The sequence below is a fragment of the Hylaeus volcanicus genome, chromosome 3 (genome assembly GCF_026283585.1).
Source record: "Hylaeus volcanicus isolate JK05 chromosome 3, UHH_iyHylVolc1.0_haploid, whole genome shotgun sequence".
Lineage (NCBI taxonomy): Eukaryota > Metazoa > Arthropoda > Insecta > Hymenoptera > Colletidae > Hylaeus > Hylaeus volcanicus.
In genome coordinates this window covers 5,230,085-5,257,969 of record NC_071978.1, presented here as the reverse complement: position 1 = coordinate 5,257,969, position 27,885 = coordinate 5,230,085, and the positions used below count along the sequence as shown (strand labels likewise).

Genomic DNA, 27,885 nt, shown 5'->3' with positions numbered 1-27,885 from the left:
TGATAGGTCGCGGCATGTGTTAGTGTTCGACGATGAACGGATAACGAAATTTTTATCCGATGTCATGATAGAATATCTTAGTGACCAGTCGTGTTCGCTGTTGTATTAACAGTCAGTGAATTGAACGGTTCACTTCGTTATATACTTGCCGCGGAAATGCATAAAGACAAGTAAATCCGGTTGAGGTGAAAGTAATTATCGTTAATTGTGTTATGCTAAATCCAATAATTGCAATGCTTGATATCAAATTTACCTAGTTATGCTTAATTTAGTGTAGATTACGCGTACAACTCAATTACAAATGTCTTCGAGTCTTTCGGAATTTCGAGTATAAAATACCTCTATGGCATTGATTTGCGTAACGATAGCGAAAAAATTAATTTTTTGTAATCTAAAAAGACCTTTCTCCATTGGCTTTCGAAGGCTGTGTTCCAAATGGTAAGTACATTTCATTAAAATATTTAGTATTTTGTGTGAAATATTTGACTAAAATGAAGTAGATATCGAAAAGAATTAGATTCTGATAATTCGAGATTATTTATTTATCGAGAATAAAAGTGTCCCGTGCCAGATAGAGCAATGCTGAAGGTCACTTGTATTCAATGGATTCATGTTGAACGTTGCAAAATGCAAGATTGTATAAACTGATTGCAAGTCAGATTCCGTAATGCATTCGATACATCGAACAAACACAATACTACCTTCCAACGCAACGCAAACTGCTCTCATTCAACTGCACAGGAAATCGGGTCCAAAAGCATAATCGCCATTCTTCGTTAATTTTCCGAATTCAACAAAATTCTTTGGCAGGTATATTTTTAAAGATCTACGCTTTGAGAAAATGCAATAAAAAAAAATCTGGTATTTTGAAAGTTCTAGATTAGAATACCCCCTTAATATACTCATTCTATATAAACAGAAACGTCATTTAGAACAGTCCATAGGCATATATTTCATATACAATTTTTAAGCTATGTACACGATACATTTTGATACAGTGGACGTTAATTTACACAATGTTGCATCGTAAACTCTCACGGACAACTTTAGGAAACATTGCGATCGTTTTTCACTGTAATAAATTTTGAACGACATTGACCTCGGAACGATAAATGTATTTCTATACATGGACGACCCGCATCGCATCAGGAAGTCAGATATAGGTGCAATAGTCCCATCGAATCTATACATACACACGTGTAGGACATGCTGTCTATTAGCACCATCCATCCAAGCGTAGAGAAATCTCAAGTTCAGTTTTACTTATCGCAGCGTGTAGTTGTCCGTTGTATTTGCGATTGCTCAACAATTTTGCGAACCAAACGATAACACGGTGAAAAGAAAATGCAATGTGGAATCGTTACAATGGAAGGTGTTGCCCGTACCTCAGAAAAACACACAAAAAATACTTATGTCTATCGGTGAGTGAGTTTTCGACCGATTAAAAAAGTAACTTTTACGAGAAAGTGACCGGAGGTTTAATCGGTTTGATCAAGAACGTCGATTACGATCATTTTTTGATTATATTATTTACCTATTGATTCGAGATGTTATCTCTATACGTCACGCACTCCCGCTGAATTTATACGAATCAAAATAGTACGTCCTTCTATGAACTTGAAATATCCGCGAATTAATTAAGATTCATAGCAACCGACATCAAATCTTTGTACTCGTTTGTGTGAATGATCTTGCTGCCAGTCGATGGAGCAGCCGCTGGCAGTCGACCGCCGTAAACGACGTCTTCCAAACGGAGTCCCAAGGCTAGCGCTATCCTGTCCCTCACGTAACCATAAGGACCCTGGTTTTTGTGTTCTTCTTGCAACCACATGATCTAAACACGCGATACACGTACATTACAAACTGCTCCATTAGTTGGTACAAATCTTTTAACGAGATTAACAGTCGAATGTACGAACTGTATAATAGTTCGACCCGACCTTTTTACCATATCTGCTATTGCTAAAGCATATTTCGTCATACGCGATTCAGAAAGCCTGTCAAAGTTTTATCTTTATGCGTTATCTTCCTTTACCTTGGCGTTAGGGTATTTCGCCACTTCCTGAGCGAGGAGGTGATACGGAAAGGGGCAAAGTTGCTCGATTCGTATGATTGCTATTTTATCTTCCAATTTCTTCGTTTGACGTTCCGCGGCCAGGTCGTAGTACACCTTCCCACTGCAGATTAATACCTTTTGTATGGTTCCCGGTTTGACGAGGGGATCTGGGAGAATTGGCAGAAACGAAGTGCCGGGTTCCATTTCTTTGAAAGACGACAGGGCCATTGGATGACGGAGCAGGGATTTAGGTGACATGACGATCTGAGCGAACGAACGAATACAATGTTTACAGCTTGAACAGGAACTGCGATGTAAAATATCTTTAGTTGTGTTTGGTCGCGATGAACTCGAATTTTCATGGTTTTAAGAGTAAGGGAGCTCTAAATGCTACAACTCTGACGCATTGGGGATTCTAATTCCAAGATACACACAATGGAAGGTATCTGTCACTTTCGAGGAAATAAAAAAAGGAAGCAATCATTAGAAGGACTCCTCAAACTACAGGCAAATTGAACCGTATCTAACCAGTGGTTTTCGGAATGGCATGAGAATTTGTCGCCTTAAAGCGTGGAACATGTTCGCTGGTGTGGTAAAGTTGCAAACGATCCAGTTAATCTCGAACAGCTGTCGTGTCATGATCTGTTCCGGAGTTTCCCCTTGAGGAGCTCCTGGCTCCGTACCCGGGATATGGGTGTAATCATCGTCGCACATTTGAAGAAGTCGTTCAGGCCTCGCGGACGAGTGCTCGGGTCCTTGACCATCCATTCCGTGAGGTAGCAAAAGGACCAATCCCACTTGCCTGCCCCATTTCGATTGTCCAGAGCAGAGGAGAGTATCTAAGGTGACCTAAGGATTATTTTATTCAAGGATTCCTCTTTTAATACCATTCTACGCTCTGCATACTTATGTAACATGTTGTTCCCATCCTGTAAGATTACGATTAATCACTAACTTGTACGATAATATGAAGATTTACTAGGAAAGACTTATCAATTTCATCTAAAGATAAGCCACGCCGATACAAATCTATTTTACTCGTGAACTATATATAAACGATGATTACCTGACAAGTGTTTGCGAAATCGCCGAACTGGCCTTCCCAAAGCGTCAATGTATTGTGATTGTAGGCCGAGTATCCTAATTCGAATCCTGTATGCACGATCAACAGCTGTTCATCCGAGTCTCTTACCGTGTTTTTGTTACCTCTCTTTTCCAACAAACTCACCGCAGACACCGTACTCCGACAACGAGGAGTTGGACACGGTGTACAGGGCTTGTCCAGGGAACACGTCGTTGAGAATATTTTTGTAGACTTTGTCCCTGCTCTGGTCGTGAATGATGTGGACGCGGTGCGAGAAAGTGCCTCGCTCGACATCCTCGCCGGATAGTCTCACGTGATGACCTTCTTTCAGCAGACTGAGAAACGCTAGACATTCGCCCATCGCCCAGTCCACCTTGCGAGCTTCCGTCAAATGCGATCGTTTGTCCATCATTCTCAGCACCTGAAGTTTATCGAAGAAATTTTACAGGATCGATGCTTTTCTGTAACGTCTGCATTTTAACGATCGACATTGAAATACTTCTCGTCGATTTAATAATCTCATACTTGATTATGCGACTCGATATCTTTGGGAGGCGTAGATATAGCCTTGCAAATCGCCAAAATCGTTTCCACATCGATGCCAGTCGGCGGTATGCTGGCTTGTGGACTCTGATTAGCAAAGAAATCGGTCCACGGTATATCGTGCCAATCGCTCAAGTTTACCGAGTCTATCGTCTGCGCTTTTTCGTACTCCTGTTCGCAGTGTTCCAAATATTTTTGTACTTCCTAGAACAACCATGAATGCACAATATGTTCGATAATGACTGTGTGGAATCTCTACTTCTTTGGCGAACGCCTCGGTAATCACTCCCTCCTTGATCAGCTTGTCAGTGTAAATAGCGAGCACGTTAGGGTGTTCCTTTATACGCTTGTACATCAAGGGCTGAGTGAGCATCGGCTCGTCTAGTTCGTTGTGACCGAATCGTCGATACCCTACGATATCCAAGACGACGTCGTTGTGGAACTCTGCTCTGTTTGATTGATTTCATAGAAAACAATTGGATCAATTTTCTATTTCACGTCGAGAAATGTTTATCTCGAGGACTTTTACTCCTCGATATTACGAACAAATCTCGTAATACACAAATGAAATTATCAATGAATAAAGACGAAAAACAATCCAGTAATACATCGCGAAATGTATAATAGAAAGTCATCGAGGACTTTCCGAAAGGAACCGGCAATGAACTTGTCGGCGGTGACTTAGCAGAAGTCTGTTCGCATCGTGAAATGTAATGAACCGCATAATGTACCTATATTCGCTGGCAACTTTGCTGCAGTAGGCCACCAAGTCGGGGTTATCGCCATGTATATGGAATATAGGAGCATTCACGACACGTGCTACATCGGTGCAATGGGCGCTAGACCGCGAATACCTCGGATCGGTAGTGAAACCTATCTGCAGTTCGTGGGAAATGAAATTGTTTATGCGATGGTCCAACTATTCGTTATGATAAAATTGCGGAATCCCGAGTTAAGTCACCTGATTATTAATAACGACGTGTATGACACCGCCGGTTGTGTACTCTGGTAGGTCAGTCAGATGCATGGTTTCGTAAACGATGCCTTGGCCAGAGAAAGCAGCATCGCCGTGAACCAAAATAGCCACAGACTTCTTACCCACTGAAAAGGATGAATTCTTTATCATTCCAGATTCCAGATAAACCTCATCTGCACGAATGCAATGCGATTTTAATTGCAAAGCTGTCTGCATACGATATTCTTTTCTCAACGACCCTGTCATGTAACATGTATAAAGTTTCAGTGATTTTGATCTCGAGTTGACGTCAGGCTACCAAAAGTGTGCAAGAGTAATAGTAATTGCATCGAGAAGCGAATTCGAGAAAGAATAGTGGCTTACTTTATTTGTACCACAACATGAACACGTTACACTGACAAAGTCCTCGTGCACTAACGATATGATATTGTATAATTACTTTTAGCGTCGTTTTTCTCCACTTGCTCAGCTCGAATGCGACCAACCACCACGGGATCGATCGCTTCCAAGTGGGAAGGATTGGCCATTACAGAGATTACAATCTTTTTGTTGCTCCTGTAGATCCAGACAATAATAAATAAATATCTTTCTCAAGGGACAGTGTTTGGATTGAACGTTGTTTCACCTCTCTAGCATTTTATCCGCGTGCATTCCTAAGTGATACTTCACGTCCCCAGAACCGAAACCCTCCAGAGGAATCGGGTTGAACTGAGTGAGTAGTTGATGCAGCGGCTTCGAGCAGACGTTGATCAAGGTATTCAGGCGACCACGATGAGCCATACCAATCACAACAGTCTCTACCCCTACAAAAACATTTGATTAAATTTGTTGAGAGAGAACGAGTAGTCAAATTACGTTGGAAAGTTCTAAGGCTTACCCTTTTCAGCGGACACTTCACAGCATTCCACCATCGATGGAATAAAAGATTCACAGCCTTCAAGGCCGAACCTCTTCTCAGTAGGATACTTCTTGGCCAGAAAACCCTCGAACGTTACTGCTCTCATGATGTCCTTCCAAACGAACCTTCTGTGCTCCACCGGTAGGGTCCAAGCGCCTGGGACCTCGAACTTATCCCTCAGCCAGTCTATCTGAAAAGTACTCTTTATAATGTTTGGGTGTAGAGTTTCCTCTAGTTAATTAATATAATTCCTTTAACCAGTTGGCTGTGGCGCCCTTATATGTATCTTATATTCATACACCCTGACGAAAACCAATGTTACCCTCGTTACACCTGCTTGGAATCTTTTAAACGAGACACAGTGCTTACCATCGTGAGGTCGTGAATGTAAGTGTACTCGAGGCCTAAATGTCCACAGTAAACCTCGTTCAACCTGATCAGTATGTCGCGCAAAGGAAGACTTCGTTTTGGTCCTCCAATCACGGTGAACGATGCAAGGGGAAACTCTCTGTTCATGTCAGCTTCGGTCACCCCATTCAAGTGCTCTCTAACCACGATAAATGGCGGTAAATTCGGAGTACCTTGAAGCTTGTGAGACTCAGGATTCTGAATGCGCAGGGGATCGATGTCGGCTATCAGATGGGCGCGTGCCTTGAACAAACACAAACGAAAGTTAATCCACGAGAATTTCATCGGGAATATCGCGAGGAAAAAGATTGTCTTAGGCAGTGATACACGACAGACACCTGATAAGCCCTAATCAAAGCGTTGATGTCCAGTGCACCGTTTATAAATCTTTCACCTTGTAGTTCGCTGTCCGATTTTGCTCTCACGCTCTGCTGGGGGAATCCTGGCGACGCTGCGAAGCGAAAAGCAAACACCTGGAGTCACATCTTTATGTACCAACTTTAGATAAGCTTGTGTAACAGTTAAAATCCTACTGTCAATACGATGGCGTTCAAGAGTACCAGGCACTTCTACGACCTCGTAGTAATATAAAGCACATTAGGTGAACGGTAGCATTTTCCAAACTGGACAACGAGAATGACTATAGCGAGCTCTGAGATAAGGTTCTAGGGCCGGCTCTGCCGAAGAACCCTTTCATCACCTTTGCAGGATTATTTGAAAGGTACATCGTTCTAGTAGGAAAGCGACCCACTTAGCCGTTTCGCTGGGAATCCGAGGAGAGGCCTCGGATTTTCTCCGGAACGTTGATTCCCAAGTGGACAGTAATCTTGTAATATGTTCCAAGGGCCATCGACAACACCAGGGGACGGACCCCTATACCCAAATGACAGGGCGACGACACGATTATCATTTTTAATTTTTTTATACGTGCCCAGTAATATTGAATGCGCCTGTATCTCAAAGGGAAAGGCACCTGTCGCTAACTTTGCGGTCAGGTTCGACGGCAGAATCGAAGGTGTTGATTCGACGCGTGCAACCGGAGCTTTCGCAACCATCGGCGAGCCCTCGCCGTAGATGAAATGAAAAAACTCGCTCCACGATGAGCTCACGGACTCTGGGTTCTTTAGCCACAGCTGGTAAATGTAGTCCAAGTACTGGCTGTTGCTCATGTTGAGCAGATACTTGTACCTGTCGTTGTCGTCGTGATTGAGACGCGCGGGGCACCTTCGTGGCACGAATGTTGCGAGGAAAGATCGTTCGGAAGCTGGTGCCCCTGCATCACGATACGTGTATCGATGACAAAGATGCCGGACGAGACAACGCGCACGACGAGATGATCGCAAGCTCGTGTACATGTCTCCATTAGTTTCTACGCGCCAACGAAGTTGGAGCTCTGGGTCCACTTGAGTAATTTCAAAATTTCAGACCGAATACGTTGAACTTTCTTCGTAACAGGCGTCATGTTAATCGTGACACTTGACTGCTCAGATGATAGCGCTCGCGACGAGCTTCTGACGGTTTCCAACAGCGGGTGGGGCATCAAAATTTCGATTAAACAACTGAATCGACGCTTTCAGGCGCAACTTTCCACGTCTTTCGCGGTGAAATAGCGTTCATTGGATTTAATGATATCATTGCACAGTAATGCTCGAGACGGGCGTCGATAGATGGACGTTGGAAGACGAGGTTCCTTGAACGGTCCTCTTCGAAGCAAAGAAAGCATCGCGTGATAATGAATCGCGTTACGCAACCCTTTGAAGATTTTATTAACCTCCCTTACATAGAAGTGAAAAAGAATATACGATCGCTCGGAGCTAGGCTGCTGCACTTCATTCGCAGAACGTTCCTGAATTCGAAACAGCTAATTCGCGTGCCGATCCTACTGCGAACCGAGTACCTCTACACCCTTGCTGTGCTCTTTTGGGAAGCAAGTTGACAAAGCTTATTACAACTCGATAGATATTCTTTGAAACTTTTGAATGCCGTGCTGCGACCGATAAACAGTTCGTAGACATAGAATATTAATGTCCATTTGCATAACACAAGTAATACGTAGATAAAGTCACGTGGGTTAGAAAGAATCGATCAATCTTAGCACTTCAATTACCCGTCTAATTAAAAACAGATTACAACTTAAAAGAGGATTTCTGCATATAGTTTTAATCTCTATATATCAGTGTTTCCCAACGTGGGGCAATTTAAAAGTGGACTCGTCCAAAGTTTAAATTAACACTTTCGTCTCTTTTCTATGGCAAACTAGGCAGGTAGATATTGGAATTAAATAGCCTATTAATAGACTGCTGGTAAATAAAGTGTATTCTAACTTCAATTGGTCCATGTATCTGCAGGGTAGCGCCGCTTCCGCCTATACAGACCATAGAACTATAAACATCAGCCCTAACAATGATCCATTGGACACGATTTTCCCGAACAATCGTATCGTCTCGAAGAAAGTGAGTATTAAGAATATCAAGTTTATTCTGTCGACAGAAACGTTCGAATTATTTAAACGAAAACTGTTTCCGTTACAGTACACGATCTGGAACTTTGTGCCAAAGAATCTCTTCGAGCAGTTCAGGCGAATCGCGAACATGTACTTTCTCATATCGGCGATGATAGCTGCTGTGATAGTGTCCCCGATTTCACCTTGGACCAGCGCTTTACCCTTGTGCTTTGTCATATTCGTGACCGCTGTTAAACAAGGCTACGAGGACTATCTTCGACACGTGGTTGACAAACGATTGAATCGGGCGACCGCTACCGTAATTCGCAATAGATGCGTGCAGGTTCGTGCTCGTGCTTACAATTATTCGAATCGATAACGCGCGCAAGAGATATACTTTCTTATCTGAACCGAAACTGTAAATCACGACGTTAATTCCCCGTGCTATACTCGTAAGCCATCGGTAGCATTGGTAGTTGATACTTCTGTCAAATGTTGTATTTATTTTCTACAAATTTTAGAGAAATCTTCTTTTCCCATGTCCAGAGCATCCAGCGTCAGCATATAGTAGTCGGCGACCTGGTGAAGGTGTCTCGAGAGAAGGACATACCTTGCGACCTCCTGTTGCTCTTCACCTCGGAGGACACTGGTCGCTGTTACGTCACCACGTCCAACCTTGATGGCGAAACTAATCTAAAGGTAATGTAAATAATAAGAAGAGCGCAAATTCTGTCGCGGATCGAGGATCATGGTTGAATCGTTGCTTGTTCAGACGTTGATGGTCCCGAAAGTGGTCTCCAACATGTCAGCATCGGAAGTAGTGTCCATGGAGGCCACTCTCACCTGTCAACATCCCTCGTCCGACCTCTACAGCTTTCATGGCAAGCTGGAAGTTAATAATACTAACGGCGAGCCAACCAGCGGACATCTGACGATCGAGAACTTGTTACTGCGTGGGTCCAGATTCAAAGACACCGACCATATCATCGGATGCGCTGTTTACACAGGCCTGGACACGAAATTGTCCCTCAACTCGAAGATTAGAAGCAACAAATTCGCCACTGCCGAGAAGTAAGCGTCGTTTAAGAGTGTGTAACAATCGGGAACTTGTTAGAATTAGATAGAATATGATAATTAATTACAGGACCATTAACAAATACATCGTCGTGTACATGATACTGCTGCTAATCGAAGTGATGGAGTCTTGCGCATTGAAAGTCATAATGGGCTCAACGGCGAAGTGGAACACGTACATCGGTACCGATGACACTGTTACCATTTCCACGCTGGTCAACGATTTTTTCGGCTTCACGGTCCTGTACAATTATATCGTCCCCATATCGTTGTACGTTACCATAGGTAAGAGATATTTCTTCGCACATTAATTTCACGCATCATGCTCTCTTCGCTGTTTCCTCTGCCGTACCTATTCGAAATTTATTGCATGATATCGAAATGATCAAAGTTTCAACGAAATTCTTTGAGGCGGTGTTCTGTAGTTTGCCGAGCGATAAAACAATTTTCAAAAACATGTGACGAAACTGTAAGCGTTTACCTGCAAAACAAAGATAACTGTCGATGTTGGTGAAAACAATGTCGAGACTGCTCGTAACAGATAACATAAACATTATTAATTTCAAACAAAATCTCAAGGTTTCGGCGAAGGCAATTAATAATGACGATTCTTCATTCAGGCAAACCAGAATCATGCTTTGTTGCAAATACTTCATTAAATCGGTCCCTGTGACCGCGAATCGAACCCAAAGAATTCGACCGGGAAAGAAAGACACCTGTCAAGCTGCGATCAATTGTTCTCGTTGCAGAATTACAAAAATTCGTCAGTTCGTTTTTCTTCAGCTGGGACATCGACATGTACGACGAAAGCACCGATCAGCCGGCGTTGGCCAACACGTCGGACTTGAACGAAGAGCTTGGCCAGGTCGAGTACCTGTTCGCAGACAAGACTGGCACGCTCACCGAGAACATGATGGTGTTCAAACGTTGCTCGATCGATGGGAAAACGTACATGGAGAAGGACTGCGACGGAACTCTGTACCAGTTGCCTTCTAGCGGGAACGAGGACGAAGCAGAGAAGCTGACGACGTGGGAGGTGAGCTAAGTTCGGATCTAACCGAAATCTTAATTGGTCGATGTAAGGATCCGCACAAATAAGTGTAATAATCATAATTACAGCCAAACGTATGGCACTTCATGATAAGCATCTCTCTGTGTCACACGGTTCAAATCACACCTCCGAGTCAGAAGCCGGCAGTGGTCGCTAGGCGCATAGAGTTCCGCGAGAGCTTCAGGCAAAAGAAAAACTTGCACGTGAACAGTTCCCTGTTGATGGATCCGGATCTACCGGAGTACCAGGTGAAAATCTTGCGTGAACAGCGTCACGCGGATTCTGCTACTTACTTTTACCTCTGTTGAACAAACAACAGCTGACGATAGATTCTAAGTAGGAATATCAATATTTTGCTCGTGGCGAGTCTAATTCGAGCAACACTCGCGGAACTTTGTTAACAAATCTTTAAAAAAGATATGTTTGGTATTTACGTAGGCGACATCAGCAGATGAAAAGGCTTTGGTCGAAGCCAGCGCCAGGTGCGGGGTGATTTTCCAGAACTTCACCAGCGACACGATAGAGCTCAAAGTCAAAGGCGCCCCGATGACCTTCGAGAAGCTTGAGATCTTGGAATTCACTTCCGGTTCGTATTTAAACGTACATAATCTCTTCGGATACGAGATAATACTGTATCGGAACGATAAATCTCGCGGATATCCAAGAATCATTTCGACGATTAATTATTCGAACAAAATAACGTAACATCAGAGACCATTGATCTTTGAAGGAATTCGTATTTCCCTCCGACAGAACGTAAGAGGATGTCGATAATAGTGAAGGACACCGCTGGCGATTACTGGTTGTACTGCAAAGGGGCGGATTCAGCTATGTTTCCGCTGATAGTATCAGGGAAGATCAATGAAACCATCGCTCACGTAGCAGATTTCTCGAGAGTTCGTATGCCAACCTGTCATCCGTAACTTTCGCTGATTCAAGCTTGAGTAAAAAGAACACATCTTGCAGAGAGGCTTCCGAACTCTGGTCGTCGCGTACAAGAAGATGAATCAGTCGCAGTTCGAGCAGCTGAGACAAAAAGTCGAAGACGCCAGACAGATAATCGGTATAGAGCGAGCAGCGTACATGAAGAAAGCTTACAGTCAAATGGAAAGCGGTCTGACTTTGCTAGGCGTGACGGCGGTCGAGGATCGCCTTCAGGAAGGCGTGCAAGAGACGCTCGAATGTTTGAGAGTTGCTGGTATCAAGGTTAGCGATCGTATTGGTTTCTGTTGGCAATCTCTTCTCTAATCCTTTGCGACAATTCCATTGATTTGGTGTGTTCAGATATGGGTACTAACCGGAGACAAGGCGGAAACCGCGGAGAACATAGCTTTCCACTGTGGACAATTCAAGGAGGGTACGGAGATCCTGAGGATGTTAGAAGTAAACGCGTCCGAATTTTGTCTCCAACGTCTTACGGAGTACGAGTAGGTACCATTCACTGCCCTTCTGTTCTAGATAGTTATTTTCCCCTGTGTACATTAATTAGTTTCTATATGATTCTAGACGAAGAATAAGGCTCGAGCCTTACAAACACTACGGTCTGCTGATCGACGGTAGCAGCATATCTGTCGCCATGAAGACGTGTCCTGAAGATTTTGGAACAGTAGCACTCGCTTGTGAGGCGGTTGTTTGTTGCAGGCTGACGCCACTGCAAAAAAGCGAGGTAGATTCTCCGTGTGCTCGCAGATGGTCTCCACGTGAGGTCCTTTTTGTTCATAACATTCTTCATCCGTTACTGTCCAGATTGTGAATTTGGTGAAAAGGGCATCAACTCGACCACTGACTGCTGCCATCGGCGACGGTGGCAACGACGTCGCGATGATACAGGAAGCGCACGTTGGAATTGGTATAATGGGCAAGGAAGGCCGCCAGGCGACCATGAGCTCCGATTTCGCCATAGCGAAATTTAAATTTTTAAAGAAAGCGTTGCTGGTTCACGGGCATTGGTTCTACGTGCGAATCAGCACTCTGACGCTGTATTTCTTTTACAAGAACATTCTGTTTATAACGCCACAGTTACTGTTTGGCTTGCACAACGGTTTCTCTGGACAAGTAAACACTCGATTCTTATACCATTACTTAACAATCGTCTTTTAGCGTTTCAGTAACGATTTAATCGTTTCTAAACATTCATTCGACTGTGTATTTGCAGGCATTTTACGACGGTATGTTTCTAATGTTTTACAATGTATTATTTACGTCTCTACCGATACTGGCGTTCGGATTGCTGGAGCAGGATTACACCGCCGATAAGCTGCTGCGTTATCCTTATTTTTATAAAATGTACAAAAGGAATTATTTATTATCGGAAATGCAGTTCTTCATGTGGACAGTTCTGGGTAAACTACATAAATGATGTAAATTGAATCGATGCGATACGAACTCGTTACTGAATCCTATTTCGATTTCTCTTCAGGTTTCTGGCACACCTTTGTCATATATTTTATGACGTATTATTTTATACAGATCAATCCCGTTACTTTGTACAATAACACACCGATAGACCAGTGGACATTCAGTACATCTGTTGTTCATTCAGTTACGTTAGTAGCCAATGTACAAGTAAGCGATTAATCAACAGTACAAATTATACAAGTACAGTACGATATAATGCAGATGCAACACCGAGAAAATTCATCACAATCTATTATTATTTCCAGATCTTACTTTGCAGTTCCTATTGGACGTTACCGTTTGTGTTAGCAGTAGCATTATCAGAATTAGGGTTCATGCTATTCGCTATTGGATATTCATTCGTGCCCAAGTAAGCAACAACGATACTCTCAACTACAAAACTGTAGGATTTAGAACTATTGAAATGAGATTCTTGAGACTTCCAGGACCGAAGATCTAAGACTGTCGAATTCTATTGAAACTCCTCGGCTATTGTGATTCTCCTGAGGTTTCTTAATCCCTCTGTGTTCCTTTATTACTGAAAATCTTCTCAGACGAAGCTACTTATAACGATAACAAAATACCAAAAAGAACACTACTCCCGAGACCATCCCTCGTAACATTTTCTTTTAAATTTCAGAAAGTACGATGGAGACATGCTGGGTGTCTACCCGATGCTCTTATCGTCGATAACGTTCTGGTTGTTGAACGTAGTCATTATTATTCTTTGTCTGATTCCGGACTGCTTAATTCACACGTACAACAGTTATAGGCCTGCACGTATAGTAAGGCGAAACGAGGAACAGCCGCAGTATACAAACGGCAATGTTAACAACACCAGAACGAGCCTGTCATTGGAAACTACGGTAGATACTGCAATACAGACACGGTATAAAACAACCCATCGAAGATAACGATCCAGTGTATTGTTGGTTCACAGAGTCCGCAGACATTTCGTACAGTGCCAGGTTCGATCAGCTTCAACCTGGAGAAGGCTATATGAAGTAGATAGAACGACGTTGGATCGACTTCGTTTCATCGTTATCAAGTTAGTAAATTATACATCACCGCGGATGGAACCGTAAGTCGTCCACCCGATTCATGCATCGACTAGCCCTTGTAGATATTATTATTTTGACGCAACGCATGAATTAAAATGAAATATTTTAAACACGACTTTATTGACCCAGATGAGGCTGAATCTGTTTCTAATATTTCTTTCTAAACGTTTTACCATAAATAGTTCAGCCACGTGACGCCAATAGAATACTTAGAATGCCACTTCCTTCTAGAAGGTCGTCTGCTTGATGTATCTAATATAAAAATAAAAGAAAACTATATTTAACAATTATACTCGGGACAAATTCTAAAATTTTTAGTCCTTCTGGAAGGACGTCTCGATTTTTGTAATATACCGAGGTTCCCTAAATGTGTGTGAGAGTGTATAATAAATTAAGTGTCCCCGGTGCGTCCTCGGTAGTTGAGAGACTCGGATGGAGAGCAGTCCCTGTTAGAAAGTAGTTTAAATTATAAACAGAAAATTGTAGTTTTTGTGTCATTGAAAGGATTACCAAGTCAATCTTCTATTCGATATAAAGGCAAACAGATTACCTAGTATCTTGAAAAAACGATTCGTATGATAAAATTCAGATAAAAGCCATTGCTTCGATCGATAGCCTATTACTTCGTGCGAAAAAGCATACATACTTGGATGTTCACTAGAGGCGCACGCGAGGGAATTGAACGTGACTATTCGCACATGTTCCTATAAATAATTTATCGTTGTTAAGTGGTATATTTATTGTGATGAAAGTATCACGTGTTGCGTTTACTTCGAAGAAATTAGAGAAATATTTTGTATAAAATATTAATGTGTGACAGTGAAACTCGAATAACGGAACGCTAACGTCCACCACGTCGATCGTAAGTGTTGGTAATAATAGCACTTTCATTTTTTTTTTCCTTTCATACATTTTGAAGCTCGTTTTGTTCAGAATTCGTATCATCATATGTAATGACAACTGTATTCGTAACGTACAGATCAGTACAGACATGCGCGCGTCCCCTGCTTTCCAAATAGATGAAAGATAGGCTTTCAATTATCGATAGAATATGCGTGTATGCGTGAGTGTATTCTATGTGCGCCTGCAAATGTCTGTAGAGTGTCTCGCATCAATCACTTTTTTATTTTTAAGTAAAAGGCTGCGAGAATCCGATCGAGAAGGGTGTTAACTTCTCGCTTGCCGCAATACAGTATTATGTAATTACATTTATCAGTGGTCTCCAAAAAAAATGTATACTGTTATCTTTATTGAACTTGGAGAAGTAACTTTGAATTCATTACTTGAAACACCTCGTACCTTCTAATAAAAATCGCTTTTATACTCGTTTTCTTTGCGACGCGTAGCCACTGGTTTGTAATGAATAGGTATAGATCGTGCAGTGTTGAGCGATCCAAGTTTGAATATTTTTTTTTGTTTTGTTTAATACTGTTCAAAACAAGTAGTGAACTGCGCAGCATAGTGAAAAGAAGTACAGTGCATTTAACGCAAGGAATATTTTCACATAGCGCGATCCTTTAATTGTTTAGAACATCACGATCATCTAGAATCTAGATCAGGGAATCTAGATCATAGGGGTTGGCGAACTTTTTCGGGGACAGTCTAAATAATAACAAGTTTTTTAGTCTACCGCGACGTGGAATTCTCTTAACAGCAACTGAAACGAAAAAGAACAGACTCTGCTTTCCAGAGAACTTGTTTTTTTTCCTCTAAGATAACGCGCAACCAATTTGCCATGCGTGACAAATCAAACGCTGGGAAAAATTGATCGACGTACGCAAAAGGAATAGTTAAATAGTTAATCACTTTCCATACGATTGACTATTAACGATTGTAAATGAAATATTTCGTTTCACCTTTTTCAAAATTATTCTTACCATTGTTCGCCGATCCCTGCTCTAGATAATCAGTTCTACTTCGTTCTAAAGAAGAACGGATGTATTTTAATATTCTTTTAAGTGACGAAATCATCAACCGATCATAAGTTAACATAGAACGTAGTTGTAGAATAATAAAGTAACAATGTAAGAGTACGTATGTATCTTCGTACTTTGCGACTGGATTATATGCATTTCGTACTATTTAAATTTAAACAATAGAATTTTATAATACAAATTTGACCAAACGCAAACAGAATATATACATATATATGCTAACAAGAAACGATCTTATTACTAGACAAGTCGTCCTTTGGCTGTGTAACATACATGAATTGAATGAAACTATTAGCTTCGGCAAATAAAAGATGTTTGTGAACTTTTAAAACAATTTCCTTCCTGGTTTAAATTCAGCTTTAACGATTATTTATTTTATTCGATTAAAAAATGTTGTGAAGGAACGTAAATGTTTAACAGGAATTAAAAGGTAAAATATAAATTGTTTCATCTACTTATTTACTTATCGTTGTAACAGTATTACAATATCGTGTACAGTATAAATGTGTTTGGTGATAACATTATTAATACGAGCAGCATTATTCAATCGATTGGCTTCTGGTGGATTTAATCTTTGGCCCCGCTGCCATTAACCGAAACTTCACTTGATATCATTATTTAATACCTCCTTTTACTTTTTCAAAGCGAAATAAATATTCCCGTTTAACTAAAAATTTCATTCTGCCTTAAAAAATAAATTTCTCATTTATTTGAAATTCGTCAAATAAAATTTTATTACTTAAGTTTCTGTAAATATAGTACTTCATTTTATAATTTATTCATGGAACAGATAAGATAACAATAAAAAATAAACATACCCAAGGGATATGTAGATGAATGCAACCGTTGCAAAACATTGAGAATACTCAGTGTTCTCTATCTCTACATGTTTCGCTCATTACGAGATAAAGCCGGTGAGCTCATTAAACAGATTTTTCAGGGAAACGTTTTCCTTAAATATCGCGCCTCGTTGCGGCCATATCTGTGATTGAGACTATGGAATCACTATAATGTTCATTTACATGCATCGAATTTGCTAATATTTGGCAAAATCGAGCGAAAGAAAAATATATGTATATATATATATATAGCATCAATCAGCTGATAGGTGGAAATAGCTGCAGTCGAATCGGTCGCGTGCGATGCATCGCCTGATGCATTTGCAGGCCGGAGGTTTGTGTATGCGCGTGCATCAGCAGAATATTTTGAAAGAAAGACTGCTACAATCGTTGTTAAATGCTCGCTAGACTGCTATTTTTTTTGTCGTTTTATCAAAGGTCGTTCAATACCGTGTGACGTTTCTTATGGCCTTTTAAACGCCGACTAAAAAAAAACACAGCTCGAGTAATTGATTGAAGTGGTGTTGCCTGTCCAGCTTATGGATTTCTCATACGCTGAATGAATGAACGACAAACGTTGAAATAAATATCTGTAAAGTGAATTGATAAATATTAAAAAACAATCGAACGATTGTTGTGATGTGCTTAGGGGTAATAATGTGAAGGATTAAAATGTACGTATTGTATTACAGGTGTGATACATTTCATAAAAATGAGGCTTCTGTCATGTTATTTCCGACGTTTTATAATAGCGGCATTGTTCGTCACACTGCTGTTTTGCATTGTCCAAGTCTTTCGAACGGAACTGGGCTTCACTGACAATGATCTATCAAATTTGGATAAATTGTGAGAGAGCTTTTAATTCTCTTATAGTCTGAGACACTGTCAATTTTGTTACAATGATTCTTGTCATTTCAGAATACATATATCTCAGTTAATTAAAGAATCGGAACAAACTTATGTTGGGTACGTACTTTTCTTTATTAATATTTAAAATCTACAATTTCATGTATATGTGAAACATAAAAAATTACAAAGATTTGTTTGTTTCTAGAGAAGGAATTGTTGCTTGCAAGTTACCGCAGTTAAATGTTTCTAATCCAGAGATTACAAAATTCTTACATGATGTTCCTCCCTTGTCATGCACTCCCGAAGATTGGGTCATACTTCGTGGCTCAAGACTTGTTATTAGTAATAAAGCAAAGAAAAAATATGGCTCGATAACTTGTTCTTTCAGTGGTAAGTTGAGTAATACCTCTAATAATATATCATTCCATTCAATTTGACTTTATTTTACAGAAATTCTTCGAGATGATGACAACAATGTATCATTTATGACCCCAGTTGAATCCAATGATTCCTATATCCTTAGACATAGTGATTTTGTTGATGTTAAATGTGAATCAAAAAATGGTAAAGAGTAAGTAGAATGCTTATAGAATATTTAATTCATAAATTGGATAAAATTCATGACAATAATATTAATAATAATCTCTTAGATGGCACAGTATTATGGCTGGAGTGAAGGATGATCCTCAGGTGAAAGAGAAAAATAAATGGGAAAATGTTCCAAAAAATGCTCTTAAACTGAATGTACTTATGTTTGGTTTTGATTCACTGTCTCGAAATACATTCATACGTAAATTGCCAAAGACATATCAGTACATAAAAGACACCTTAGGTGCTTTAGTTTTAGAAGGGTATAATATAGTAGGTGATGGAACACCGCAAGCACTCATTCCTATTCTAACTGGAAAGATTGAACTTGAATTGCCAGATACTAGAAAACGCATGGGACAAAAAGCAAAGTATGTTAATGTATATCCACTAATATGGAACGAGTATAAAAAGAATGGTTATATAACTGGATTCATGGAAGATGTATATCATATTGGAACCTTCACATATCGTCTAAAGGGCTTTAAAGAACAACCAACCGACCATTATATGAGAACATTCTATTTAGCTGCAACACCTTACTTTAGATACTACAATAAATATTGTGTTGGAAGCATACCACGACATATGGTATGACATGTACAACTTATAATTATTTAATAGTATGTATATGAGTAAGATACAAGTACTTACTTATACTTGTAGGTGATGTTGAACTATATTAAGGAAATTTTCAATGTCTACAAACATCAACCCAAATTCTTATTTGGATTTCATGGTGAACTTTCACACGATTCTTACAATGATATAGGAGTGGTTGATGAAGATTTGCATAGTTGGGTAAAAGATTTGCATGAATTTGGTCACTTAAATGACACAATATTAATATTGATGAGCGATCACGGACACAGGTTTGTATTGAAGCTATACGTAAAATTTTATTGTTTGCAAAATTAAATGTATGCCATAAACTAATGAGGCAAATTTCATTTTGAAGATTTGCAGAAATTCGTAATACTCTACAGGGTAAACAAGAGGAAAGATTACCGTTTTTTTCCTTTGTCTTTCCTCCTTGGTTTAAAAAAGCTCATCCGCAAGCATATGCAAACTTTTTACACAATACACGTTATTTATCAACACCATTTGATGTGCACAAAACATTAGAAAACATACTAAATTTTGAGACTCCAAAAAATGGAGATCGACACCAAAGAGCTATTAGTTTATTTGATAAGGTAAGTGTATCCTTATATACATTGCATTTTAATTCTTTATAATTGTATGGCATTTTATGCTATTTTTATCAATAAAACGCGATTTAAAGATCATTCGTAAGTTAATGTATTGACACTGATTGACACTGAGCTGATTGACACACCACCTGTTGATTGGCTATTTGGCAAGGATTAATAGAAAGTGAAGATCGAGTAATCAATTAGTCATGTAACAAACAACATAGGTACACCACAAGTTTAGTGCTTACCGCGAAATGATTCTTCGTCTTCAATCATCTTGAAATTTGAATTTTTCTGAAATTGCGATAACTATTATACATTACTTATATAACGATAATCTCTGTCAATTAAGTTGAATGATTTCAAGTAGAATTAAAAAAAATGCAGTTTTTGTATCTTTTTTTTTTAGTAATATGACACTACAATATAACACTTAACTGCCTTTTGGTCGACGAACGTCACTACTACAAGTTGCTAAGTTAACTACTTGCTTGAACAAATATTGCATGTTCTAGATAACGATAAAGCTAATAATCTCATTACGTGGCCTCAACTTCGTAGTTCATAAATACGTGGGTGCAATTCCACTTACCTCTTCATACATATATTGAACGTTCTATGTATTTATACATTTAGATTTTCCTTCAATTCATTTTACATAAAGAAGGATTAGCAGGGTTAAGATTGCATCCTAAAAATATATCGTATTAGATTGGTATTATGCACTTAATCACATGACATTTTATAAGGTTGGGCAACTAATCATATTGCAAAATAATACAGGTACCATTAGAGAGAACATGTGCAGATGCATTTATAGAACCACATTGGTGTGCTTGCCTTAGTTGGCAAGATATTCCAATTAACAATGATAATGTAATTGCTGCAGCTAAATATTTTGTTCAATTTCTTAATGCTTATACTGAAGAACATCGTGACATATGTGAGCAATTACGATTAAAAGAAATATTATGGGCTTCTAAACTTATACCTAATAAAGGTATCATGAACAATTTCGGTTTCTTTATTTTGCATATACCTCGAGGCTTTTTAATACTAATAAAAGTTCATTGAATCATAGGTTTGTTGGAATTCCAAAAATCTGGAGATCAAGATGGATTCATTGGAGACTTTAGTGCAAAAACACAAATGACCAGTGAAACTTATCAATTAAAAGTAAAAACAGAACCAGGTGATGGACTATTTGAAGTAAGCATTACTTATGACATAAAGAAGAGCACATACTCAACCAAAGTAAGTTTATTATCAAAAATGTTTGATTAATGTGGTACACTGTCAATATAAATATTTATAAGATTACATGTGATAATTATAACAATCTCTTGGATTTTAGATTTCAGATGTCAGTAGAATTAACATGTATGGATCTCAAGCAAGATGCGTGGAAAATTCTTTGTACCATTTAAGAAAATATTGTTATTGTAAGGATGAAATAGGAAATATTTAATTTGTCTTAGAGATTACTCCAGTTAATACATAAATTACCTGCCAAAAATTTGATAAAGCAGGTGCTGTGATTATCACTGTTTTAGTCTTTATAAGAATTTAAGCAACAGTCTAGTAGTTTTTATTTAGATTTATATAGACCAAACAATCAAATTTCTGTTAATAATGGAAATATAATTTTTTTCTGTGTTAATTCATTCAAATATCAGAATGAAAGAGGCAATGTATTATATAATAAATTTTATATTTAAACATCTGTACAGTATAATGTACAGAAGAATAAGTGGTATTTGTAAGCAATGATAGTCTCACTTATAATATGATGAAAGTTATCTATAAATTACAAGCAAAGTACATCAATTATCAAATATGACATACTTTTGGTTATAATATTCTAATTATGATATAAAGTGATATTGCGTTCGATGTTCGATCTGTGAAGTGTAAAATGGTATACAGGTAGAATGACATATAACGTATCTCTTATTTTATTCTTTTATTTATATTCATTATTTATGTCAGTGCCAATTACCATACTATGTCAAAGTATTTTTACGAATTAAATAAGCAAGATATATATTTTTTTTATGTATTATTTTATAGTTTCTACAAACTTTGTACAGAAATATAGCAATTATATTTTCGTTACTTAATTATTAAATCTTACGTACCGCACATACGATTATACACATGTTTCAATTTTGAGATAAACGAATTTCGCAGGTCTTAATAGTGTGTTAAATATGTTTTCTTCTAATTACATTTGAAGTTGTTAATTATAAGTGTAATATTTTCAATAGTATATAATGTAAATAATGCACAATATAGTATAATTAATTCATAATTGAGCTATTGCAGTGTTTATATAAATCCATTTTACTGAAAGATTATACTTTTAGTGGATATTTTTTAAAATTTCCTTACACTTACTGAGAAAGACAGTACTCCCCAAATTGGTGAAGAAATGTTGTAATTTCTCGAGTAGTTCCATCCACTAATAGGAACCCAACATTTTGTATATGAGATGGATCATGCGGAAAATATTCTTGGCCTCTACTGTCTTTTGCTATTACTTGCAGAACTAATGTACTAATTAATAAATTTGAATCTTTTTGTCTTTGTACTCTAAAATAATTAGGCATTAAGTATATGATTTTTTTATAAAATATAAATTATTGGTTACAAAAGTATTGTACAACCTTATTAAATCTTTATAAATAGCTTTGGTAATATTTAAGTATGGATCTAAACTATCTTCATATTGACATATTGCTCCTCCAAGAACAAGCATTTGAAAAATATAAAATATGAATTCATTCCGTTCATCTTTTAGATACAAATTATATTCTGGGCATTCATTGTCTAATAACATCTACAGACATAAAAGTATGAATAAATCTGTAATGTTATGAGATTAAATATACTGAATAAAAATCCATACTCCTCTAAGATTATCAGAAACTAGAAAACCATTAACTTCCATATCGTATCTTTTACAAATAGCCCCAGACTTGTGTACAATTCCATTTTTAGGATCCTTTATTTTATCAAAAAAATTCATACTTAAAATGGAACAGGGTACAGGTTTTACTTCTATGCATGTCGCCATTATACCTATCAATTATAAAAGAAATTAATAATAAGTAATGTTATATTATAAAAAACATATTCACCACCTTGCTTTGCCCAACATTTTCCTTGTTTAGTTAACAATTCTTTTGCAACAGAGCTGTCTTTAAAGAATGCCTAAGAATAATTAAAATATAGACATTATATGATTAAATAGTTATATAAAATATTGAGTTTTAATTATATTTGTCATTAAACGTGTAATAATTCACTAACTTCTGCTAAGTGATACTTGTAATACTGCTGAAAAGGTTCATTGAATGAAAAATGTTGAATAACAAAATTTCCATTTATTCCCCTGTAAAATCGGAAAATAGTTTGCTATTACAGTCATTAATATTTAAACTGTATATAAGTGTAAATACATGTATGTATAATCCAAAAAAAGCGATTTTTGCTATAATAAACTAAATAAAAAGTGTGAAACGCTTTGTATAGTATAAAATATTAAATTAAATTATAAATTCAAGAGAGTTATGTTATTATTACCATTTAGATAGTAATTCTTGTGTTGTTTTTTTATAAATTCCAACATAATTCTTCTGTGCAAGAGGCACAAATGTATATTTGGGTTCGATCTCCATTGTTAAATAATTAATTATTCCTATGGAAACGGAAAATAGTAAATATATGTTGTATATGTACGTATATATGTAAAGAAATTACAACTATGTATTTATAAATATAGTATTTGTTTTTATTGTCAATAAAATAACTATACAATCTTGTATATATTATATATGTGGTAAATTGTATTGATTCCTGCATTGATAAAGGCATGAACTTCAAACAGCTTCAAAAGCTTCTTGGAAGATCATGGCGCCGAACCAACGTCAACGTCAACTTTTTATTTCAAAGAAAGAATTGAAAAAACTCAATGGCAGAAGATTCTCAAAGTAGAGATAATTACATTCTAAGTTTCTTCATTAATAAGAAGCAATTACAATGTTTTTTTATTGCAACATTTCTAACAAACTGAAACATATTGTTTGCCGGTTAACCTGTTCTGTCAACTTATCGTATTTATTTATTAACGTTTTTAAAATATTTCAAACATTTTATTGCATACACATGTACACTTGATAACTTTCACTTGATTCGTACATTTAATATTTTTCTGACAAATTCTCATACATAGGATAACTGTACATAAAAGTAAAAATTCAAGATAAATATGAGATAAATCAAAAAGAAAGTTAAAGATATATGTTTCAGACCAGAAGAATCGTCCGATGTTGGTCTCATTTATCCTAGCGTGGATACAGCATTTAAATTGCTTTTATCAGCTAGATTTTGCTCAGCTACATGGAGTCATATAACAGATTGCGATGAAACATATAATTATTGGGAACCAGTAAGAACTACCTTTAATTCCAATGTCTTAACATTAGAACTAATTGAATAATTTAGAAATTACATATTTATATCAAAAGTCATAAATGGTATTTTATTTGATCTGGTATCTTCTTTTTTAGAGTCACTATTTACTTTATGGAAACGGCCAACAAACATGGGAATATAGTCCACAGTATGCTTTAAGGTCCTATATGTATTTGTTAATTCATATGGTACCAGCAAAACTCTACCATTATTTGTTAGAACCAAATCCTGTTTTAGTCTTCTATTTTGTAAGATGCCTTCTATCTCTGGGATGTGCATTATCCGAAGCATACTTTTATAAGTATGTATTAATACTATGATTAGTAGAAAAAATTGACAGTAGCATTATCTGAATTTTATTATTTCAGAAATGTATGTAGAGAATTTGGAATTCATATAGGCAGATTGACATTAGTATTCCTAATTTTCAGTTCTGGCATGTACATTGCTAGTGCTGCATTTTTACCATCTTCTTTCTCAATGTATGTATATATAAAACCAATACTGCTAAAAGAAATAGTGATGCAATGATTATTTAAATTAATTTTATGTATATTCATTATATAGGTATTTAAGTACTATTGCTACAGGTGCTTGGTATGGACGTCAATATGAATTAGCTATTTTTGCCACTGCCATATCGGCTCTATTAGGATGGCCATTTGCTGCACTGCTTGGGTAATATTAATACACGTATAGATCAAAGAATATATATATTACAATATAAGTACTACAAATTTTTCCTTGTACCCTACAGGTTACCAATTGCAATGGAAATGTTAATACAGAAGCATGAGTGGAGTAAATTTATAAAATGGGTAATTATATCTGGTGTTGTTATTTTGATACCAATGGTATGGATTGATTCAATGTACTATGGAAAATTGGTAATAGCACCATTAAACATTGTAATGTACAATGTTTTTACTAATCATGGACCAAATATTTATGGAACCGAACCTCTCAGTTATTATATTTACAATGGATTTTTGAACTTCAATTTCATTTTTATTGGTGCACTTTGGGCTCCATTCGGATTGGTAATATACATGGGATCTATAATGTTCAGAACTTCGCTATTTTTAATATTTCAATGAGTCTTATAGTTTTTAGTGTGGCTAATTGTTCCATCGCGACCGAGGGATCGATTGTGTTTGTCTTATTGGTACTCTCTGGCGCCATTGTACCTCTGGTTTTTGGTCTTTTTCTTTCAACCTCATAAGGTGAATTGAATAGAAGTGCTTATATATTAAAATTGATGTGAAATATATATATACCTAACAAAATTTTGTTTGTAGGAAGAACGATTTCTATTTCCCGTCTATCCAATGATTTGTTTGGCTGGAGCAATAGCTGTGGATGTCATTCAAAAATTGTACTTCTTTATTAGAACAAAACTTAGTCCCCTGCATATCGCTTATCATTATTTACAGTATACTATTCATATTACGATCATGACGATCTTAATATGTGGTCTTCTTGGTATATCAAGATCATTGGCGATATATAAAGGTATGAAGAGCATCATTCAATATATATATATCCTTTTCAAAGATTAATAAATTTCGATTAATTTAATTAATTTGAAATTAAATTTTGTATTGTCACTTTAGGTTATTATGCCCCAATGGAAATAATGATAGAAACTAATAAACTTGAATTAGAAGGTGAAATATCCAAGGATATGAATATCAATTTTTGTATCGGTAAAGAATGGCACCGATTTCCAAGTAGCTTCTTCTTCCCAGCAAATAAGTAAGTAGCAAGATAAATAAGTCTTAAAGGGATCATTAATAATAAAATGGTATTATTTTCAGTTGGAAACTTCAGTACTTGAGGTCAGATTTTAAGGGGCAATTACCACAAGCTTTTTTAGATCACGAAAACGCAACTAGTATAATTCAACCCCATTTTAATGATATGAACAGAGAAGAACCAACACGTTATGTAAGTTATTACTTACAATAGATTTGTAAAACGTTAAAATACTCAATATAATTAATAGTAATTGCTTGTTTTAAGCAGATTAGTTTAGATAAATGCCATTTTGTATTAGACTTGGACATAGGAACTGAAACAGCTTTAGAACCAAATTATTCTCGATTAACTGATAATTTTACGATAATAAAATCATCTAAATTTTTAGATTCTACTAGGTGAGTATATTAAAATATAAAGTCCACTAATGTGTAATATTATTTCAGAAAAAATATTTTAATTACTTATCATTTATTTTTTAGATCACATCAGTACTTTAGAGCATTTTTCATACCTTTTGCATCGCGGCAATTTTGTACATATGGCTCCTACAATTTATTACAAAATAGTAAATTTAAATCTATTTCCGTTTTATCAAAAGAAAAGAACACAAAGTCTTCTTAAATGGAGATTCTGGTATGTCTATAATTTTAATAAACAGGGTCTCTATCAGGGAAATTATACCAAAAACTGGAGCAATTTGAAATGTCTAAATATTTGATATATTAAGTTAAAATGTGTTGTAATTGAAAATGCATTCCAAATTAAGCATAATGCATAAGTACTACTATTGTGGCGAAAAGTTTTTGTATCAAATTTTTGAATAGACCAGGATTCATTCCAACAAATAATTATTAGTGTATGGAACATATATACATTTATATAATATGATGCATATAAAATATATTCCAAAGTAGAAATGATTTTATGTCATACATACGGCAATTAGTTTGCATCATTGGAATACTGGTGGATATGAGAAGTGCTCATAAATTATAATAAATTTAATATATAAATGTTATTTGTCTAAATGTTATGTACGTACATACTAAACGTTACATGTTGGAAGTATGTGTAATGGCTTAATTACTTTCTAACATTGGTGGAGCTTTTATCATCGTGTATAAAAACGAATACCAATAAGTGACCAAATATCCTTATACTTGTCCTTTAGAATAATCCTTTTTTAGGGCATAAATGATACTAGTCCACGTAATGATAAGAACAGAATAACTAAAATGTAATTTTCTCACTAGGTACATAATATTTGTTATTTGTTTTATTATTAAATTCACATATGCTTTTGCATATAATTAAGTACATATTTTATAATCAACAAATTTTTGTATATATATTAGTAAAAGTATGAGTAAGATATTTAAAAGAATGTAAATATAATTGATTTTAATTGTAAATACACTATAAATTATTGTATGATCTTTTAGAAATGTCCAGATAGAAGTTACTATAATTGTCTTCAATTGTATCGAGACCTTCTGATTTTCAGAAGTATAGTTCATATTTATTTATGATAGCGTGAATAACTGTTGTCAAAGAGTATATGTTCTATTAAATGTGTGCATCTAATTGCTACAGCATATAGTAATAAGTAAATATAACAATTTATAGTATTTTATACTGCTTTCATAATTATTAAATAATGAATGACGGATAAAAAGACTCAACAGTCATTTCAACAATTGTTTAATTATTTACTATGAAATTTAATTTTATAATTCAAATTTCAATTTTTATTAAATGAGTAACGAATACACGCTTGTTTATCTTTTATGCGTTATTCAAAATTTTCATCTAGATACTTTTGCATACATATACAGCATAACATAAACATTGATTTGTAAAATTGATATATGCATTTATATGTATAACATTTATTATAACATAATGTCATATTCTTTTCAATAAATAAATGTGATGAAAAAAGTATCAAACTGTATTTCATTCAGATTGGTAGCATTCAGTTCCCTGCTTTTCTTTTTTGCTTTATTTTGTTAAATCAGCATTCTGAATCATAATCGTCAAATTAATGTTTTGTGAACGAGTGCATTATACAGAACGCAACATAACACTCATTGAACTGTTAGCAATAGATACAACCTTTGTTTTTTCGTGATAAAATCGTGATAATTCTTAGAAGTGACTAACCTTGAAAGCTTAAGGATATTAAAAACAATACAGATTTTGTTTCGAGACATGTTCATAAAATGATATTAACGAATTCATCGAAGGATGA

At 36.5% G+C, this 27,885-nt stretch overlaps 5 protein-coding genes across 8 annotated transcripts; 2 read left to right on the top strand and 3 right to left on the bottom strand.

The window, feature by feature from the left end:
* The first annotated feature begins 122 nt into the window (after window positions 1–122).
* Window positions 123–17,591, top strand: LOC128873204 (phospholipid-transporting ATPase IF). The gene is made up of 20 exons (XM_054116590.1): window positions 123–438; window positions 8,314–8,418; window positions 8,497–8,751; window positions 8,955–9,107; window positions 9,181–9,479; window positions 9,553–9,767; window positions 10,232–10,518; window positions 10,602–10,781; window positions 10,972–11,119; window positions 11,287–11,429; window positions 11,500–11,739; window positions 11,818–11,960; window positions 12,040–12,199; window positions 12,280–12,588; window positions 12,689–12,875; window positions 12,953–13,098; window positions 13,197–13,300; window positions 13,571–13,796; window positions 13,871–13,978; window positions 17,457–17,591. Exons 1-19 carry the CDS (start codon window positions 436–438, stop codon window positions 13,931–13,933), a joined length of 3,366 nt encoding a protein of 1,121 aa, XP_053972565.1. The 5' UTR covers window positions 123–435; the 3' UTR covers window positions 13,934–13,978; window positions 17,457–17,591.
* LOC128873209 (2-oxoglutarate dehydrogenase complex component E1-like) lies at window positions 935–2,726 on the bottom strand. Its single transcript, XM_054116597.1, has 2 exons — window positions 2,036–2,726; window positions 935–1,834 (listed from the first exon to the last, which is right to left on the bottom strand). Exons 1-2 carry the CDS (start codon window positions 2,312–2,314, stop codon window positions 1,634–1,636), a joined length of 480 nt encoding a protein of 159 aa, XP_053972572.1. The 5' UTR covers window positions 2,315–2,726; the 3' UTR covers window positions 935–1,633.
* LOC128873207 (2-oxoglutarate dehydrogenase-like, mitochondrial) lies at window positions 2,751–20,172 on the bottom strand. 3 transcript variants are annotated; one of them, XM_054116595.1, is made up of 12 exons: window positions 6,360–7,274; window positions 5,927–6,208; window positions 5,537–5,747; window positions 5,285–5,462; window positions 5,099–5,214; window positions 4,645–4,784; window positions 4,415–4,560; window positions 3,943–4,132; window positions 3,666–3,887; window positions 3,285–3,561; window positions 3,123–3,208; window positions 2,751–2,985 (listed from the first exon to the last, which is right to left on the bottom strand). In XM_054116595.1, exons 2-12 carry the CDS (start codon window positions 6,071–6,073, stop codon window positions 2,896–2,898), a joined length of 1,803 nt encoding a protein of 600 aa, XP_053972570.1. In that variant the 5' UTR covers window positions 6,074–6,208; window positions 6,360–7,274; the 3' UTR covers window positions 2,751–2,895. The 3 variants fall into 3 exon arrangements, 1 of the variants encoding a protein (XP_053972570.1); XR_008456349.1 differs by lacking the exons at window positions 2,751–2,985; window positions 3,123–3,208; window positions 3,285–3,561; ... (7 more) ...; window positions 5,927–6,208; window positions 6,360–7,274 and adding exons at window positions 13,986–16,672; window positions 16,744–17,354; window positions 19,646–20,172; XR_008456350.1 differs by lacking the exons at window positions 2,751–2,985; window positions 3,123–3,208; window positions 3,285–3,561; ... (7 more) ...; window positions 5,927–6,208; window positions 6,360–7,274 and adding exons at window positions 13,986–16,610; window positions 16,744–17,354; window positions 19,646–20,172.
* Window positions 20,173–20,860: 688 nt separating this feature from the next.
* On the bottom strand, window positions 20,861–23,695 carry LOC128873208 (cilia- and flagella-associated protein 300-like). Its single transcript, XM_054116596.1, has 7 exons — window positions 23,598–23,695; window positions 22,983–23,097; window positions 22,710–22,791; window positions 22,541–22,610; window positions 22,306–22,478; window positions 22,064–22,236; window positions 20,861–21,989 (listed from the first exon to the last, which is right to left on the bottom strand). The coding sequence occupies exons 2-7, from the start codon at window positions 23,075–23,077 to the stop codon at window positions 21,791–21,793; spliced, it is 792 nt and encodes a 263-aa protein (XP_053972571.1). The 5' UTR covers window positions 23,078–23,097; window positions 23,598–23,695; the 3' UTR covers window positions 20,861–21,790.
* On the top strand, window positions 23,265–27,472 carry LOC128873206 (alpha-1,2-mannosyltransferase ALG9). Of its 2 annotated transcripts, XM_054116592.1 has the most exons (12): window positions 23,265–23,389; window positions 23,709–23,847; window positions 23,969–24,174; window positions 24,242–24,355; window positions 24,441–24,551; window positions 24,631–24,913; window positions 24,980–25,096; window positions 25,172–25,385; window positions 25,487–25,628; window positions 25,691–25,820; window positions 25,899–26,029; window positions 26,114–27,472. In XM_054116592.1, exons 1-12 carry the CDS (start codon window positions 23,310–23,312, stop codon window positions 26,253–26,255), a joined length of 1,809 nt encoding a protein of 602 aa, XP_053972567.1. In that variant the 5' UTR covers window positions 23,265–23,309; the 3' UTR covers window positions 26,256–27,472. The 2 variants fall into 2 exon arrangements, with proteins under 2 accessions (XP_053972567.1, XP_053972569.1); XM_054116594.1 differs by lacking the exon at window positions 26,114–27,472 and having other exon boundaries at window positions 25,879–26,018.
* The last annotated feature ends 413 nt before the right edge of the window (window positions 27,473–27,885 follow it).

What these genes read in the sequence shown, in the direction of transcription:
- LOC128873209 (XM_054116597.1), bottom strand. Translation starts at nt 2,314, where the DNA reads ATGTCACCTAAATCCCTGCTCCGTCATCCAATGGCCCTGTCGTCTTTC. An exon ending in CGAAATACCCTAACGCCAAG is followed by an intron (nt 1,835 to 2,035) that starts GTAAAGGAAGAT and finishes TCGCGTGTTTAG; the next exon opens with ATCATGTGGTTGCAAGAAGA.
- LOC128873207 (XM_054116595.1), bottom strand. Translation starts at nt 6,073, where the DNA reads ATGAACAGAGAGTTTCCCCTTGCATCGTTCACCGTGATTGGAGGACCA. An exon ending in ACATTCACGACCTCACGATG is followed by an intron (nt 5,748 to 5,926) that starts GTAAGCACTGTG and finishes AGTACTTTTCAG; the next exon opens with ATAGACTGGCTGAGGGATAA. An exon ending in CCGAGGCGTTCGCCAAAGAA is followed by an intron (nt 3,888 to 3,942) that starts GTAGAGATTCCA and finishes TGGTTGTTCTAG; the next exon opens with GAAGTACAAAAATATTTGGA.
- LOC128873206 (XM_054116592.1), top strand. Translation starts at nt 23,310, where the DNA reads ATGGCGCCGAACCAACGTCAACGTCAACTTTTTATTTCAAAGAAAGAA. An exon ending in AATGGCAGAAGATTCTCAAA is followed by an intron (nt 23,390 to 23,708) that starts GTAGAGATAATT and finishes TATATGTTTCAG; the next exon opens with ACCAGAAGAATCGTCCGATG. An exon ending in TTTTCTTTCAACCTCATAAG is followed by an intron (nt 25,097 to 25,171) that starts GTGAATTGAATA and finishes TTTTGTTTGTAG; the next exon opens with GAAGAACGATTTCTATTTCC.
- LOC128873208 (XM_054116596.1), bottom strand. Translation starts at nt 23,077, where the DNA reads ATGGAGATCGAACCCAAATATACATTTGTGCCTCTTGCACAGAAGAAT. An exon ending in TTTCTGATAATCTTAGAGGA is followed by an intron (nt 22,237 to 22,305) that starts GTATGGATTTTT and finishes TTATGTCTGTAG; the next exon opens with ATGTTATTAGACAATGAATG. An exon ending in ATTTATAAAGATTTAATAAG is followed by an intron (nt 21,990 to 22,063) that starts GTTGTACAATAC and finishes TAATTATTTTAG; the next exon opens with AGTACAAAGACAAAAAGATT.
- LOC128873204 (XM_054116590.1), top strand. An exon ending in AGAAGCTGACGACGTGGGAG is followed by an intron (nt 10,519 to 10,601) that starts GTGAGCTAAGTT and finishes TCATAATTACAG; the next exon opens with CCAAACGTATGGCACTTCAT. An exon ending in ACGTAGCAGATTTCTCGAGA is followed by an intron (nt 11,430 to 11,499) that starts GTTCGTATGCCA and finishes CACATCTTGCAG; the next exon opens with AGAGGCTTCCGAACTCTGGT.